Source organism: Onychostruthus taczanowskii, unplaced genomic scaffold (genome assembly GCF_017590055.1).
Source record: "Onychostruthus taczanowskii isolate IOZ18803 unplaced genomic scaffold, ASM1759005v1 scaffold23, whole genome shotgun sequence".
Classification (NCBI taxonomy): Eukaryota; Metazoa; Chordata; class Aves; order Passeriformes; family Passeridae; genus Onychostruthus; species Onychostruthus taczanowskii.
The window spans coordinates 4,012,597-4,030,036 of NW_024499573.1; the positions used below are offsets into that span (position 1 = coordinate 4,012,597).

Below are 17,440 nucleotides of genomic sequence, written 5' to 3' on the forward strand. Positions count from 1 at the left end.
TCAGAGACCCTTCTGAGAGCAGCATCTGGGTGGCAGCTGCTGATGGAAAGGGCTTGCTGCAGGGCCCAGGACAGCCTGGCCCTGCTGCTGACTGCAGCCTGGCATCTCCAGGGGAGCAGCATGCTCAAAGCGTGCTCAGCCAGCTCCAGGTCATTTCCTTCCTTCCACCTCCACTTGGCCAGGTGTGATAGTAAAGGCAAAGTGTATTTCAGTAAGTTATAGCCAAGATTTTAGGAGCTGATAGGTCACCAGTGAGAGCTACACAGGAAAGCTTAACAGGATACACAAAGCAGCATTCATCCCCCTGGCTTTCCTTAGATGCCAGATGAGGGATCTGGCATTCTCAGAGCTGGCTCCCTGTAGACTCCTTTGGTCTGCACAACCTTGCTTTGCTTTGTGTCTGTCCTGCACAGGTGGACACCACCCAGGCAGAGCTCTCTGTTACCCCATGGGGATCTCACAGGCCCCAGGACACTGCTCGTGGAGGCTGCAGTGGGTGTCTGAGCATTTCTGCAGAAAATGAACATTCCTGACCCTGAGCAAGTAAGCAGGACTGGAGGAACCAGGGAGGTAACCAGGGCAGGCCCTGGGAGGTGTGTTATTGTTCTGATGCACTACAGGCAATCCCTAAAAACAGCACACATTTGCATTTGAGCTGCTCTAAACCTGCACAGGCTCCCCTCCCAGAGGGTTTGTTGAGCCTCCATGGGGTGTCAGGCCCTGGCTGGAGCAGTGTCAGGCTGACAGAAGAGGCCTGGGCTGTCCCCAGGTGATGGCCACCCTGCTTCTCCTGTGGCTTTACCTAGCTAATGCACAGACCCCACTTCTCCTCTGGGGCTGTGTTTTCTGCAGCCAAATATTCCCAACACATTCGTTACCTAAAGACATTATTTTTCATCATTAGGTATTGCAGGAGAAATTAAGATTTGGCCAGCAGCAGGTCCTGCTCAAAGCTAAAAGGAGAAGGAGATCCAAAGCGGAGAAAGAAGATTGTCCTTAACATTGCAATTCAGAGCATTCCATTAGCTGGTAGTAAAAAGGGAATGAAATTGGCATGTTGTTTTTAATTTTGTTATTTTATTTTTCCAGGTCTGTTGAATAAAGAAAACCATCATCATGCAATGTTGATTCCTCCAAGGCATTAGTACAACACTGCATTTCGTTTTGCAAACTCAAATAATATATAACTACCAGGTAATTAACTGTGTGGATTAAAAACTGGTTCTTTCATTGATCTCAAAATATTGAGCATTGCAGGTCACCAATGAGCAAGACCACATTTAGCAGCGATGCCACAGGACTGGGATCTCTTCACCACAATTTGTTTGCTCATTGGTGACCTAGACAATGACATAAACCTTTCATTGATAAATCAGGGGTAATAACGAGGGACAAAGGTTATTGTTATGCAAACCTGACTTGCCTGATCACAGTCCCATGACATCCACTGGCAGGTAGCCAAATACCAACTTACATAACACCAGAGACAGACATGCAGTGTCTTGGCAAGAAACAATTCAGAACCAGAGCTGGGAGTAACCACATATTATCATTTCAGCTTAAACTGCCAGTCAGCTGGTGGCTAAAAAGGCTGCTTACACAACCCTTTGGTGTAGGAAATGAAGTTATCAGAAAGAAACAGAGCAAGTATGGTCCAGGTACACAGAGTTTATGAAAGATCACAGCCCATGAACAATCACTAATAGAATGTCCTTAGTATTTATGGATATTTCGTTCTATAGTTAGAATATATACATATCTGTAAACATCTGTTTATTAATATATAGATAGATTTGCATCTTTGTGTGTAGAAACTGTACATATGTACAGATGTGTATGTGACCCCTATACAATGAGTATTATATAAAACACCAACTGCCAGTGCTCACTTGATGCTCAACAAACATGACAGAGGCGCCCACATTGGAACTCCTTGTTCCAATACATCCTTTTTTCAAGTATAGAGGGGACCAGGTTTATACATCTGTCTTTTTGGAACATGAAGATGATGCCTGTGGTTTTAAAACAAATGGCTCTTCACTCAGAAGTATTCTGGAATCTGGTTTAATTCTGAGTCCCTTGCTGAACAGAATTTTTTTAGAGTCCAAGGATGAGCACTGTGCAAACCAGGTTATCTTTGCCTCTAGCCCACAGTGCTCGGTGGGGCTGTCTCTGTAATTACCTCCAGCTTTCCTGTTCATGCAAGTCCCTGAGAGGCATCACCAGGTGAAGCCTCCCATAAGTTGGTCTGTTCCTTGATAATTGTCCCTCTTTAATTCAATCCTGAAGAGCAGATTTGTCCCAATGGCTCACTGCTTTTCTTATCCCAAGGTACCCCACTGCAGAATCTTGTGCCATTCACCATCAAGCCCTGTACTGCAAAAGGACAAAGACAGCATGAGAACAAGAATCCACTTCATAAAATTCCCTGAATTCTCTGGAGTTGGATTTTCCAATTTTTCAAAGGACTTCTGATCTTGTGGAGAAAGGCACAGTAAGACTAAGGGAGAAATTACAGTAGAAAGAAGGAATTTAAGCTCCTGAGGGAGATTCTGGTTGATAAATGCAAGAGAAAGTTACCTTCTTTGAAGTCCTTTGAAGGAGTCAATAGGTGGATATAATCTACTTTAATTAAAAAAAGGCATTAAACAAGATTTATAATAAAGTTTTAAAGGAAGCTAAGAAGTTTTGAGACACGAGGAGAGGTCCTTACATGTACACAACATTGATCAAAGAAAATAATAGGAAGTTACTCAGCTTTCTCAGAGAGTGAAACTCCACTTGGCAATCTGTGCTGGAGCTCCTGCTGCTCAACATGTTAAGCAATGTAGGGAAGGGGGGGTAAGGAGGTGACAGCTTGCTGGAGGTGCTGAGTCATGCACAGTAATAAAGGTGGGAGCTGATTGTGAAGAATTGCAAAAGGACTTTATGAAACACTGTGAATGTAAATTATAATAGGAGATGAAGTTTGGCATAAACCAATGTGCACAGGAGAAAATAATCCTGACCTCACATAAAGTGACATGTTATGATTCATCTACTACCTCTTAAACAGAAAATCCTGGTGTTATAAAAAATAGCTCAATAGAAATGTCAGTACAAAGTGCAGAAGCACTAAAACCAAACCAAACCAAACCCTGGCAATTCGAATGCCACGCAAGGACAGAGAATGTGACACAGAGATTTATGCCATTGTAGGAAAATAACAAATGGGTGATTGATGGCAGTGGTACTTCCCAAATTCCATGTGTTTTAAGAGAGTAGTCGATAGAGAAAGTCATTTGGGAAAGAACCAGAGGCCTTATCTGACTTGCCTCGATTGCCCTGTCTTTGCTGTGATGCTATAGCAACCATCCCTGTGACAGCACTTGTGTCTCATCAATTGATTTGGGAAGGAATTATTATTTACAGTCCTACCACAGCCCCCAAAGTCACTCCCTGCTCTCGTGCTGGGTTACAGCACACCACATATTCAATAACCAGATGGGTTCTTGGCTCAAGATGCCTTTGGGCAGGACTCTGTTGTAACAGAGAAGAAAGAACTGAAACTCTTCCCAGGTCTTGCCTAATCCACAATGGGCTGTGAAAGACAGACCAGGGATTAACCATGAGTGCTGTCTTCCAACAAAACAGCCATGGGAATAGTCTGCACAGCTACAACCAGAGCTGGAGCTGAACTAGGCTCAGCAAACCCACCTTTGGTGTTCGGGATGGCAGTGGGACAGGTTTTTCACCTAGTGTTGGACTTTCCCAGAGACACAAGACCCAGGATTGTTGTCTCCATGAACTCAAGAACTTTATCTGGCTACTCCATGTGCCAGCGCAGCCCCTGTCTGATGGGATTACCTGTGGATAACCCACGTGGGACATGGGTGAGACTGCACTGTCAAGAAGCACCTGCAGACACCAAGCTAAGGTGCTTGAGTATTCACCACTGCTAATTACTATTAAAGTTCTAAATGCATGTTTCAGTACAGGGCTGTTGCGGCGAACTCTCCGTGTGTTGAGACACGAGGCTTGACTCCATTTCAGAAGGCTGATTTATTATGTTAAATATTATAGTAAAATGCTACATTAAGACTATACTAAAGAACAGAGAGATCAGAAGGCTACAACAAGAATAGAACAGAATAGAAATAACAAAATCTTGTGACTGCTCACAGCCTTGGCACAGGTGGCTGTGATTGGTCATCAATGGAAAACAATCCACATGGACCAATGGAAGATGCACCTGTTGCATTCCACAGCAGCAGATAGTAATTGTTTACATTTCTCTCCTGAGGCTCCTCAGCTTCTCAGGAGAGGAAAAATCCCAGCAAAGGATTTTTTATAATATCATAGCTACACAGGGCTTTTAAACGAAAACCAGTTTTCAAGAGAACATAACTTTATTTTTGCCAGATTCATGTCTGTTAACATTTTCATGGTCACAACTTGGACACAAAAGGTAACAAAGGGTCACCTTTATCTGATCTTAATGCATGAATCTATTTGCTTTTATTTGAAGGTGCAACAACTGCAAAACCTTGTGCAGAGGTGAAATAATTCTTTTCCTCTTCTGGAGACTTACAGTAGCAATAACAACAAATAATGATCTTCAAGCAGCAGTGCTGGAGGTGAGACTACAAAAGCCACAGTGTGGGGGAAGAACAGGAGCTTTATGGAGTTTGTCACTGGCATTTGCTCTAAGTAGATACAAGGCTTGAAAAATGGATTAAGGTTAGACTGGGGCACATTAACAGACCACTGCTTTGTAATCACAGAGGCCTGGCAAAACTTTGTTTTGGTTGAACAGACTCAGTGTTTTCACAGCAGATTACAGGATAGACTTGAACCTGCTCAGCTGAGACAGAAATGGCAAGGAGGCAGCCCCACCAGAGGGAGATTAGTTGTCATGCTCTGACTGACCTTTCTGTGACTTACAGACATACCTCTACCAAAGCCATTTCACCCAGAGATTATCCTCTTAAATTGCTGGGGTATGTCATCCTTCTGACACATCCAACAACGAGCTGCAATTCCTTATGCTTAAAATAGGGTGGCATCTTTTGGAATAGGGAAAACTTCCTTGAAAGGGAAGAGCACACCAGCCTTGTTCTTCACCAGGAAGCTGAGGAAAGCATGTCCCAAAGGCTGAAGAAAACAGTTCATTTCTTCTCCTGTTTGCAGGAAAGGGAATTAAGCTTGAGGCTGAAGTTCTTCCCTTTACCTTACAAGAGATAAGGTTCAGAGTCCATGCAGTTTGATTGACATGTGTATTACTTATATTAATATTTTGATTATATACGTACTCAGACACTATAAAACAAGTTTCCTAGAAGAGATGATGTGGAAGCTTTAAACAGCTACATTAATAACCAAAATTAATGACAAAGAAGTAAAAATGTCCACCCCTCAGAACCTTCCATACATCCTTCATCTACCCACTTTAATTTATTATGTACTGTAATTATATGAAGATTCTGAAGCCATTTTCAGCAATTTATAATTACCTGGCTATATGCAGTATGTTTACTTGACATGAGCATTGGATCAACTACCAAGAATCAGATCCTCAGACCTAACAAGTTATCAATGAAGCATAAATACATATACTAAAAATTAAGAGTATGCTCCTGTAAATTTATCTAGTGATCCTGTGAAATATCTTGGATTGATTTCTATATAAATTAAACTGCTGGGGAAAAAAAGGAGTTATACAACCCAAAGTCACTGATTTTTTTTTTTGTCAATGGTAAACAATAATTTTGCCCTTGAAGTGAGAAGAGTCGTGTAAGAGGGAAGTAAAAACCTTGCTAGAGGCTTGATGGCTCCTTATCTGTCCTTAAAAGACCTCTGCTCCAGCCACAAGCAGGAGAGAAGCCTACCAGGAAACCTCACCACAACTTGAAAATTCTAGAAATTCTGTTCAAAAAGCAATTAGTAATACTCAAGCAAAGATTAGTAAGGAAATTATATGGAACAAAATATGTTACTTGAGAAGAATCCTGCTGACTTCACTCATGTATCTTCTGGATTGCTCTGGATTGCATTACACCAGACATCAGGGTACCTTTCAACAAAATATGGTGCCACAGGAAAATACTTTTTGGAAATACTCTATTGCTAAGTGCTTTTCAGCTCTTTGGAGTAATTAAAACCAAATGTCTTTCTTTGAAGGGTGTTTTAAAATCATTACCAAGATCAGCTGTGCTGCAAGTGAAACAGGAAAAACCCTCCCAAGAACGTAACATCCACAGCTGGCAACTGTGATTTTAGTAAGCGTGACTTTACAAAGCATCTTTAATCTCATTATTTCTTTATCACCTGGTACTTTAGAAGGCATGTGCTTCTCCACCTAAGAATTCATCTTATGTGATGAATTCATCAGGTTTCAACCCTATTAATCAGGTTTAAGAGTATGATCTCTCACTCAGATGTTTACAAATTTGATGGAGATGTGCACCTACAAGACCCTGATGGGACTCAGGGAAACCCAAACATTTCCAGGCAGAAATGCAATTACCATCACACAAATGCACCCTCACAGTCCCTGCCTCAAGCAGCTCAGCAGAGCTATATATATATTTTATACATACATGTTTTATATATATATAAAATATACAAATATATAATACATATGTATATATAATATATATATATATAAAACACACACACATATATATACAGTCACAGCTGTATTGTCAAAGTAAAGAAAAGTACAGAAGGGTTTGTGTGGGGTTTGTCCTCATCCTGACACTGTTCCCAGTATGGAGAGTATCTGTTCCCACCACAGAATATTGGATTTCCCTGCAGTCTAATTTACCTATGCTGAGCTGCAATAGCTTCACAAACATCAGCACTGTGAGCAGGAGCTGGTAATATCTAGGCCTGATTTCAATCATCCATGATTTCTCTTCCAAGCCATGTCTTACCTTCCCCACTAATCCAGAGTCAGGGAAAGCAGCAGGCAACAAGCTCTATTTTGTCAGCATGCTATGAAATTTTAATTGTTACAGTAGGATTGGAGGACATAAATAAAGCTCTTCCTGTGAGTCCCGTGCCTTCTGCACAGCCAAGGCCTGGAATTCCCCTGCTGCTTCCCGCAGGTGACCTGGGAGGCAGCACCACCCTCTCGGGGCTGGTGAGTGACTTGCCTTGCAGGAAGGCTGACAGGAGCGAGGAGAGCAGCAGTGCCGGAGCTCCTGGGTTTTAACCCCACGGAAAGGAGGCAGAGGAGCCCGCCTGGCGCTTGGGCTGTGTGTGCTGGCTGCAAATCATGGAACAGAACCTTTCAATTCCAGCATTATTGTGGGCTGTAAGAGCCCCTTCCTACAGCAAGGGCTGAAGGGACCAGCAACAAACTGACAGCATCACAGGAGGTGCCTTACCCACCCTGACTGACACATTCCTGCTGGCACCCTACTGCTGCAACTTACAGTCATGCAGGAGTTGAAGTGTAACTTCTAGTTCCAAAAATCCTGTCCTCCAAAGGACTCTCTGCTACACAGCTGATGCTGTTTTTCACAGTGCTGCAGCAAACTGAAGGATGCAACACTGATGGTTAATTTGCCTTTAGACAAGCATTCTAGTTACTTTAAAGTTGAAATAATGAAACTTTATTTGAGAAAGGATTATGTCAAATATAAAGGATAAATTCTTATATCAAACTCAAAACCAAGTGCTTTACTTTTCAACACAGACAAAATGATGAAGCATAGATGCACTCACACACACACAAAAAAAAAGGGAGGAAAAAAAACCCCCAAACTCAAACCAAATCCCCAAACCACAAACACACACACACACACCCCAAACAAGAAAATAAGAGCTCAGTTTGCTTTCTCTTCTCTAGAGCTGAGCTGGTTGTAAATTTAAGCCCAGCTGTCTGCAAGGCAGCTGAGCAGCTCTCCCTGAAGGAACACAATGCCAGCACAGCCCTGCTCTGGCCCGTGCTTGGCAACAAGGAGCACAGGATGACATCTGATGCCCAACATCAGAACTTTCAGACACAGTCAGATGGCTATGATTTTCACTGCCAGAACTAAACTTTATTTCCATGTGTATTACATACTGGTATTTGATGCCAAGTACATTAAAATTACTTCAACAGAGGATTTAAGTGAGGAATACTTATTCTTCACTAAACAAGAAGGAATGTAAAAACCTATAAGAAAAGAACTGTTTAAGCTTTGTTTTGATTTTGGCAAATCAAACAGTTAAGTACTCTTCTGTCCTCTCCTCAGATCTTTCAAAGTACCAAAAAAGTGTCTTTTTTTTTTTTAATAACCATGCAGCTGAAGAAAAAAAATAGTCTTACAAAATCCATTTCTTACTCTAAATATGGTTACAAATCAGAGTATTAAACACAAAATTCCCAATTCCTATTTTTAAATACAAATACTGTATTATATTATGAAATGGGGATAATTAAAATATATCAATGACTACAAATCTAGTAATTTAAAGCAAACAAACATGCTGTTTGCTTTCATGTGGAAGAATTAGGATATTGTACGGTTCAAGCACTGCAGTAATTTCTGTCAACCCCTTGATGCCCAGAATGTCAAACTGCCAAACACAGAGAGACAAGTGTTCAGGTCAGAATAGCACCAGGTGTTTTTCTTTTTTTCCCCCCCTTTTAAAGTTATTAACATTTAACAAAATGAGTGACGTTACAACTTTCTGAAAGTGACATGCACAAGTAGAGAATTTGCTTTGTGTTTCCAACTAATAAGCTGAAAAGTTTTAGACAATACTGAACAATTATAATGTATTTCATGGTACACATGAAAACAGTGCTTCCACAGTATATCCTTAGTTCTCAAGTACAAAAATATCAGTTATGGGTAGTCAATAGTTATCAAAATTTTTATTGGTACAGAATGAAAGCAGCATTTACTTTATTGTTTTTTAAACCATACATCATAAAATTCCCTAGTACACATGTGGAGGAGTGAAATAGGCTCTGTACTATTTACCTGCTACTGATCCTAAGTCCAGATTGAAAATCTTTCCGGGCCAAAACCAAACAATATAATTAATAGCTAAGGGAAGGCAGTTCCTCAGTGTCAAAGGTCAGCATTTAGAGTTTTACTAAAACACTATTCTTGAAACAATACATCACTTAAATGTATAATTACATACACTACAAGTGAAAAAACAGGTTTTTATTAACAAGAACTATTGAGACTGGGCATAAACATCTTAACCACAAACCCTGGAAATATTATGAATGCCTTGATGTGGCCCTTTTTGGTGAGAGAGTAAGAACAATGAAGTATGGCTTTTCAATCTTCCTTTAAAAGCATGTTTTATAAAATTTTGTAGGCTTAAATTATCTTAGGCTTTAACATTTTCCAGTAACATCATCTACTAATTAGAAGCATTAATAACATCACTATATTAAGCAATTGGCTGATCACCAGCAGAACAGGAACTGTTTGCTCTTGCTGTTTTTTGTCTTTAAGTAAGGGAGGTACTTTTCTACTGAGAGCCATCCTACAGTACTATCAAATATTTCAGAGGTTACTACATAGCTTCTCAAATAAAATCCTCAACAGTTTCATTTTCCAGCAGATACTTATAGCAAGCATATGCAGAGAGCAAATACAATCAAGTGCAGACAGTTCAAAAGTATCTCTCAAACACATTGTTTTACAGTTACCCTCTGCAAAATAAAAGCCCCTCCTCAACCCAAAAGGATGGGCTGAGAAGGGGAAACAGGTCTGCCATTCATGTAGGAGTTTGGCTAGCATAGTTTTATTAAAGTTGTTAACAAAAATAGTTAAACATTTTTACAATTTAACATCCAGTCTGACAAAAGGCAAATCAATGAAAAAAATACAAAAAAGTAAAAAAGTGCACTACCCAGTCCAGTATTTTGCTTTAAATTCGTGTCACTTACAGTATATGAAAAATAAACCCAGAAGTGTAATTACTTTAAAATACACCGCTTCCGTATTTTACACATATATTCTATAGTGGAAGAGGAGATCTCTTAAAAACTTTACTCTTAAAATATTGAGGTGCATATACCAAGTGGGATAGACTTGGCAAGTTAAGTTGCAGTAGAGAATCCTTTCAAATTTGGCATTTCACTTACATACCTTACTGTGCCAGCAAGGCCAGTAATACCTAGACCTTCTAGAAAGAACAGTAATTTTGTTTAATGCAGATTTACTAATACAGACAACTACAAGAAATGGTGAGGTCAGCAACTCTATGGGATCTTAAGGAGATACGAGTCCTGATTTAGTTGTCAAATGGAACAATGTCACAACAAATTTTTAAGGCCATGTTTTATTTGCTGATTAATGGACAAAAGGCAATGGATTCCCCCCCACTGAATATTTTCTTGAAAGTCTGTGCTCATAAAAATTATGAAAAGTTGGAAAGACTTAATTATTGAAACTTTAAATATATTTTACACAATCTTGTTTGTACAAAAATACAAGTTAAATATAAACATAAAGCAATCATGATAATTTTATGTAAATCCATTTTGTGATATTCTGTTATATATAAAAAAGTTTCGCAGCTCTGTCTCATTTGTGAAAAGATCAATACCAGATTGAATCACTACTGGCAAAGGGCCCTAAAAAGCACACTTCAGCATTAAATATGTTTTACAAGTTAAGTACCATTTCCTGATTTCATCTTCTAAAGACTGGCAAAAGATAGGGCAGTATGTCCATAAACCAACAAATAATTTGGCTACAATGTCATAAAACACAAACACACAAATCTGTACAATAAACCAGTAGCTATGCAGTACGAACTAGTTACACACACATACACAGACATGGAATGGAGCTTAGTGAGATGCCGTTTGTAATTCACTGTTCTTCAGCCTGGCATTTTGTCTTACTTCATCAAATGAATATGACTTCGTTACCTTTCCATTCTTAAATACAGTGTGAAGCAGATCCTGCAAGAAACACCACTGTTTTAGCAAGAGCGATCTGGCAAACACAGCTTACACAAACTCCAAAGCAAGCACACTGAAACGGCTGGAAACTGAAAAGGCTGGAACTTTAGACTGCCAAGATACCAGATCTTTACAGCTTTTTCTGACACCTTTCACTAGTGGTTACACAGAAGAAAGGGTTTGGGTCATCCTGTGCACAGACAGCAGCTTTGTGCTGACCAGTCCCCTGAGTGTGGTATCTACACCTGGCCAAAGCAAAATACACACTAAATACACCTTGCTAGAGCAGTTTGTAACAAAGGTGACACACAACCAGCCAAATACAATTCAATTATAGAGGTTTAAATGAAGTATTTTTTTCCTCTAGGAAAAAAAATTTAAAAAAAAAATCTTTCTTCAAAAGTCAGCACAGCAGCAACACTGAGCAGTCCCTGCATTTGGTGACCTACTGCAAGGACCTGTGGCTTTAGAGAAATGGGCCCAAAGAAGGGTACATTTCTCTGTCATTTCCAGGGAGTCCCAGAACTGGAACCACACCAATGACCCTCTCTAATTTCCTGGGACCAAAAAATTTTAATGAATAATTTCACCTGACAAAAATGAAGGGACAACATATTGCCTAATTTCAGAGCCAAAGTCTTGCAGTTTGTGCTGAAGAGATTTCTCACCATTAGGTCCTTCCCTCTCTACATACATATGAATGTTCATAATGAACATATGCATAGGAATATGTGCACAGAAAAAAGTTTCAAATTTATGTAAGGTCTTTGTGTCCAGAGCATAATATCTTCAATGTCTGTAACTCAGGTTTTTTCATCTTGAAATTGCTCAGAGATCTAACTTTTAGGCTCACAGTTATGTAAAGCAGTGTGCCTAGTAAGTACCCTCTGCCTAGTAGCACAAAACCAGCTTCTGTATACCAGAAAACCTTCAACTTCTAAAAGCAGAAGTGCAATTTGACAACTTATTTTCAGTCCTCTTAATATGGGAAGAGACTCAACATGCCGTTTAATGATTCACTGCTGGACGCTGAAACACAAGACATATCAAATTGAAAGCCTGAGACTGGCATACAGTTTGTGCTTATTTCATGGAAATAGCATTCCATTTTGCAATTGTAAAGAATTCACAGGGAAATTGAATTCCTGGTTAATATGTGCATCTTTAAAAACTGTGGAACTACTCTGTGTACAGGGCACGAACTCCTGAAGAAACTATTTTTAAAAAATCTCAGCAGGGAAGTAGAAACACATTTTAGTTACAGCTGTAATTAAAGTTACACTCTTGCTAAAGAAGTTACAGCTGTTCTACCTGGGGTCACTACTCAAATTGTGCAATATTGGCCAAACAAAATTACTTGGCCAGTATATATTCTGCAACACTGAGACTTTAGTTTTGAGGAAAAGTGGTAATGTTCTCGTGTTTCTGAAGGCAAAAAAAAGACAAAGATCTGTAATTGTAAAGCCTGAACATTCTACTGTGATTCTAACGTTCTACTGTTACTGAGGTAATTTTTGAAGTAATAAGATGGAAGTTGAACAAAATGAGAGATCAGAAATAACTTCTGAAATTAAGTTATAATCTGCTATTTCTCAGTCTATTTTTGCACGAAGAATGATGCAATAGATTTTGAAAATTCATACCTGTCCATACTCTTCAAGATCTCCCTTGCCTTCCTCCAGTGTCACATACTCTCCAGCAGGTGTCCTATGCAACGACAGCCGTCCTTTCTTTGACCTTTTGTTGGGATCGGCTACAGGATCTTTGAAGACATTTATCTAAAATGAAGAGGATTTTTTTAGGAGGAAAGGGCTTTGTGGGACCTAACACAGATGGCGGTAACGTAAGAGGAAATGTCAAAGGGGTTTTCAAATGGGGAGGCCTCTCCAGAAAGCAGAGTGGTACAAGTTGTACAGAGACATACCCCAAGGCCGTTGGTCACCACGTAACTGCATTTGAAGGAACAGTTTAAGAGGTCTCTGGTTAGTTTCTGCAACAAAGCTCCACCAGATCCAAAGGCAATATTCTCAATACTCCATTTATTCTTCTTCATTCCCTCCACAATCTAATAAGAAAAAGAAAATTATGATGGAGAATACTTTTAGGCCATGCCATTTTCCCATAGAAATATTATACTACTTTAACAAGATGCTTTTACAGACAATTAAGCCAACTAACATTCAGTTTCCAGGAGATGCACGTAATAATTTGGTCAATACTTGGGACACTGTTTGCACTTTTATTTACAGCTCCAGCGTGGAACTGGAAAGCTTTTGTGTAACACAATTACCAGGCCAGCACATATACTTCCAAACTGGCAAGGGTGGCACAGTGAGGCAATGCCCAGAGAAACAGAGCTCTAAAGAAAATAAAAGACTTCATGGGAGTATTTCAGAGCCTTCCAATTTCTCAGAATTATGGAAAGATGTGGCAGCAGAGCCTGTATCCTGAAAAAATGCAGCCATCCTGCTCAACTCCAGAAAGTTATCACCCTCTCTGACCAATGACTTGAACAGAGTAATTCTATTGGAAATCTCATTGAACTTGCTGATCTTACTCTAGACAAAGATGGGAAATGAAAATACACAAAACTGCTCACAGAGTTTGCATTGCCACCTTCTCCAGGAGGTACAGATCAATGTGAACTGTGCTGCTACCAACAGTGGGGGCAAAAATTACTGTATCATTTCCCTCCACTCGGATTCTACCCTGACATATGTGACATCCTCTAGCCTGCAGTAATGGGTGCTCATTTAGTCATGCTCATAAAGGGCCAGGATTTGTTTCCCTGACCTGTTACTCTTATGACAGTCTGAAATGATGGTTATAGCCCCAGAATAGGAGTCCAAACTCTCTTCTAACATCTATCAAATGCAGGTGAGAAAACCAGAGTGAGTGAGACAGCAAAGTACCATCCATCTAGAAAAACAGGAAGGCGAGAAGCAGAATGGAAAATACAATCTATGGGGAAAAATGCAGAATTTCAAAAATCAGCATAGTCATAAATCTGGTAATATTTTGGGCAATCATAGTGTCCTGCATCAAGAAGAAATGCCAGAGTAACACTGAACAGGACTGTTTCAGGAGCTACTGATGTCAAGCTGCTTTTTTAAGGGGCAGCTATAAGAATCTACAAGAGGGGAGAAAAAAAATGGAAAACACAATTCCAATTTCAGACTGTAACAAACTGGTAGTGTAAACAAAAGAGCACACCAGTATTTAGTTTATGCACTTAGTCACATGCAGACTATCTTCACAGATACTTCTCAGTCTGAATGCCTGACAGAGCCAGGCAACAGGACACGTGGACAGCAGAGTCCATGCCCTTCTCAGGGCATGCTGGCAACACCTTCCCACTACACAGATTCCCTGTCACAGATTTCTCCAGGAGAAATCTTACCAGTGAGTTTCCATTCCAATGGTACCAACTCAGTCAGCCTCACTTGGCAAGTCAAGCAAAATTAATCTCAAGCTCTACCACCATGACTCCTACCGAAGAGAACCCTTTGAAAGCTTTGTATCCTTAAAAACAGGACAGTCCTGTGGATTTTAGCAGTAGACATCATACCCTCTCAGTGACCAAGAGCAAAAGGAATCTTTATTTTTAGGTGATTAGACTCTCCTGGAAGCAATTAAAAGAGGTACTCAGGGAAGATAAACAATTGACATTAATTAAATTTTCCTTTAAGTACATAAAAGTAACTAAAGCTGACAAAGGAAGGGTAAGAAATGGTATTTTGTACACCTTCTACTTGAGAACAATGCCCAGCAGTACCATAAGAAATGAGATTTAACTGGGTCTGGATATGGACTCTACTTATATGTGCTGTCTTTTAAGAGTAAATACAGGTAAAATCCACATGGCCTCTGGTGGTGTCCAGACCCTGAGCAAGCCTGGAGCTCTGTGAACTGCTGGCCAAGCCTGAGCCACTGTGTTCTGCTCACCTCACTGTGCAGATGCAAAGGCCAGGAATGACACTGAACTCACTTGAACACACCTGCAAGGTAACAGCTGCCTGGTATAAACAACACCCTACCCCACGGCACGCGATGCTGAGGCTTCGTGTTCATTGCTACCTGCAGGTTAACAGATGTTGGTGCAAGCACAGCACAGCTGGGCCACGGCTGCCCAACCCTGTGCCTGGGTGAGAAGAAAGGTGAACCCCTTTCAGCTCGTGTTCCTGCTCTCATTTACAGATGGTTTGTTCATCTCAGGCTACAGGCACAACTCACTTGCTCTGGGTGAAGAACTGGCTTCTAGCTTTCCACTCTCTCAAGGGACATCCTTACTTAGACCGATCTTTGTCTGGTGAGGAGGGGAAGGCAAATCCAGACCAAGCTGAAAGACAGCTCTGACTGCACCAGTGACCCACAGCCAAGGCCCAGACATTACTATTACTGCCTTAGGTATGGAGGAGTGATGTCAAACAGCAGAGCTAATAGGGAAGAAGAAAAGGGAGAGATCTGAAACAACTGAAGCCAGCCCCCAAAGGAAAACAATCCAGAAGAATTTTTTGCTTTATACTTTCAAACCTATACAGGGAGAACAATTGAGCTGTCAAGGTTTTCACCAGCTTCCTCTGACCATTATGAGCATGATTAATACATGAACTGTGACTCCAGATTAGAGGATTTATTTTGTATAAAAATTTAAAGACATCTGGAAATTGAATGTTCAAAGAAAATCCTTTGAAAGTGTAGTATATTGTGGAGTTAGCAGATTGGAATGATTTTTAAAAGTGAAAATGCAAAGAAAGTCAAAAAAGTTTCCTTACCTGTTCTACCAGCATCCCCTATTAAAACAAAGAATTTTAAAATCCAGTTTATACTCTGAGTTGTTTTCTATATTGTTGTTTCAGCTATTTTGGATAGCTAAATCAGACTATTGGTCATTACCCATTTTAGACTTTCCTATTGTACCCATTACCTTTCATCTGATCTGTAACAATAATTCATGCCTAGAATTGAAAGCTGATACAGATTACTTGGAATAAAAATCTTGCACAGGCTACAAGAGGGGCAAAAAAGATGGCCACAGTGATACGTTTGTATTTATTCATGTAAACACCTTTTGGAAAACAATGAATTATTGTGTTGGCCCAGTTTTGGTGTGTTATTTTGGGTTTTGGTTGTTGTTTTAGGGATTTTTTTAATGTTATGCTATTATCCAATCTTCTACAAGTCAGCATGGTGAAACCTGGGGTTTGCTGACATAAAAGGATTAAGAGATTCACGATATTTAAATAAAACTAAAATTAGGCTGCAAAATCATGGTCATTTTGCTCCAACCTAATTTGCTGCTGTCAAATGAAAAATGTCACTTTCCTCCCTGCCCATTTCTCCCAGCTCAAAACAAGTCTGTTTTCTTCTGCATAGTGCTGGTGAGTATTAGCTCCCTTCTAGGGTACAATTTAATTCACTAAACCACAAAAGTGGTTTAGCCCAAAGTCCCCTTTTGGCTAAGTTAGTTTGCTGCTACATGTGTGGTCTAAACTGTTTTAATGACTAGTGGTTCAATGACATGAGGCACAGCAAGACTTGAGTCAGGAAGAAATGAGAAGATGCCACTGGGCAGCAGTGATCTGCCTGCTCTGTACGCCTTGAGGAACTGGATCTTCTGCTCTCTTTTATTACATGTTACAGGTAGATATCTCAATCAATTGCAGCTCCATAAGGAAAATATATAAACAGGCAGATCATCTGAACAAAGGATTGCTTATTCTGCCTCCCATCCTCTCCCATTAGCTGTTGCAATTGTTTTACTGCTCTATTTAGAGCTTGGAGAGCAGAGCATTTTTCACTCTAGTGCAAAGATTTTTAAATACTTGCTTTAATATTTAATTAGAATCAATGCTATATGACATCCTTGAATTTTGTCCAGAATAACTTAGAAAAAGCAACCAGAGTTCCTTACAGGAAAGAATAGCCCAGCTTCTGTCCTCTCACAACTCATGAAAATCTCAGCCATAACATACTTGTCTAACACAGGCATGAGCCCTGTTAGATCATTGTTCAGAACAACCAGAAATGTTTTTCTTCTGTGTGGGTTTTGCTCTCTTTAACAGTGTCCTTCCCTGCTATGTAATGATTAGACTCTGTTCCCAGCTATTAACCTCTCATGCCTGTGTTATGTTAAGCATATTAGCATAGTTGTACATTCTCAAGGAGCCACATGGGACAAAAAAACAGAATAGAATTTACTTTAAAGGCTGCTGGAAGGGGGAAAAAACTGCAGAGCATGACTGCACTACAGTTGGTCTATCAGATTACAGTCTCAGTATTAACTGCTCTCTAGGGATCTGAGTGACAAATCTGAGTTCTGTCATTGAGGTTCACATCATGTGCCCACGTTAGACATGCAGATGGCTTCAGACTAACTAAAACCCAAAGCTGATACCTCCCTTGCTCATAGTTTTGAGAAGAAGCAAAAGTCAGCTTTGTTGAGAAGAACCTAAAGATGTGTCGCTCTAGAAAGCTAAGACAAGTGTCAATAAATTCAAGTAAAATTAATCTTAATTCAACTTATTTCTG

General features: G+C 40.0%; 1 protein-coding gene across 4 annotated transcripts in view; it reads right to left on the reverse strand.

The window, feature by feature from the left end:
* Positions 1 to 1,095: 1,095 nt before the first annotated feature.
* NAMPT (nicotinamide phosphoribosyltransferase) overlaps positions 1,096 to 17,440 on the reverse strand; it is a 37,861-nt gene continuing 21,516 nt past the window's right edge. The window contains exons 9-12 of one of the 4 annotated variants that reach the window (XM_041405289.1): positions 15,685 to 15,702; positions 12,834 to 12,974; positions 12,553 to 12,687; positions 1,096 to 2,376 (exon numbers count right to left, since the gene is read on the reverse strand). In XM_041405289.1, the coding sequence (XP_041261223.1) occupies positions 2,365 to 2,376; positions 12,553 to 12,687; positions 12,834 to 12,974; positions 15,685 to 15,702 (306 nt within the window). In that variant the 3' untranslated portion in view covers positions 1,096 to 2,364. Of the gene's footprint in view, positions 2,377 to 4,365; positions 5,160 to 8,008; positions 10,910 to 12,552; positions 12,688 to 12,833; positions 12,975 to 15,684; positions 15,703 to 17,440 lie in introns of those variants that run through there. The other 3 variants (XM_041405288.1, XM_041405285.1, XM_041405287.1) reach the window with 3 other exon arrangements.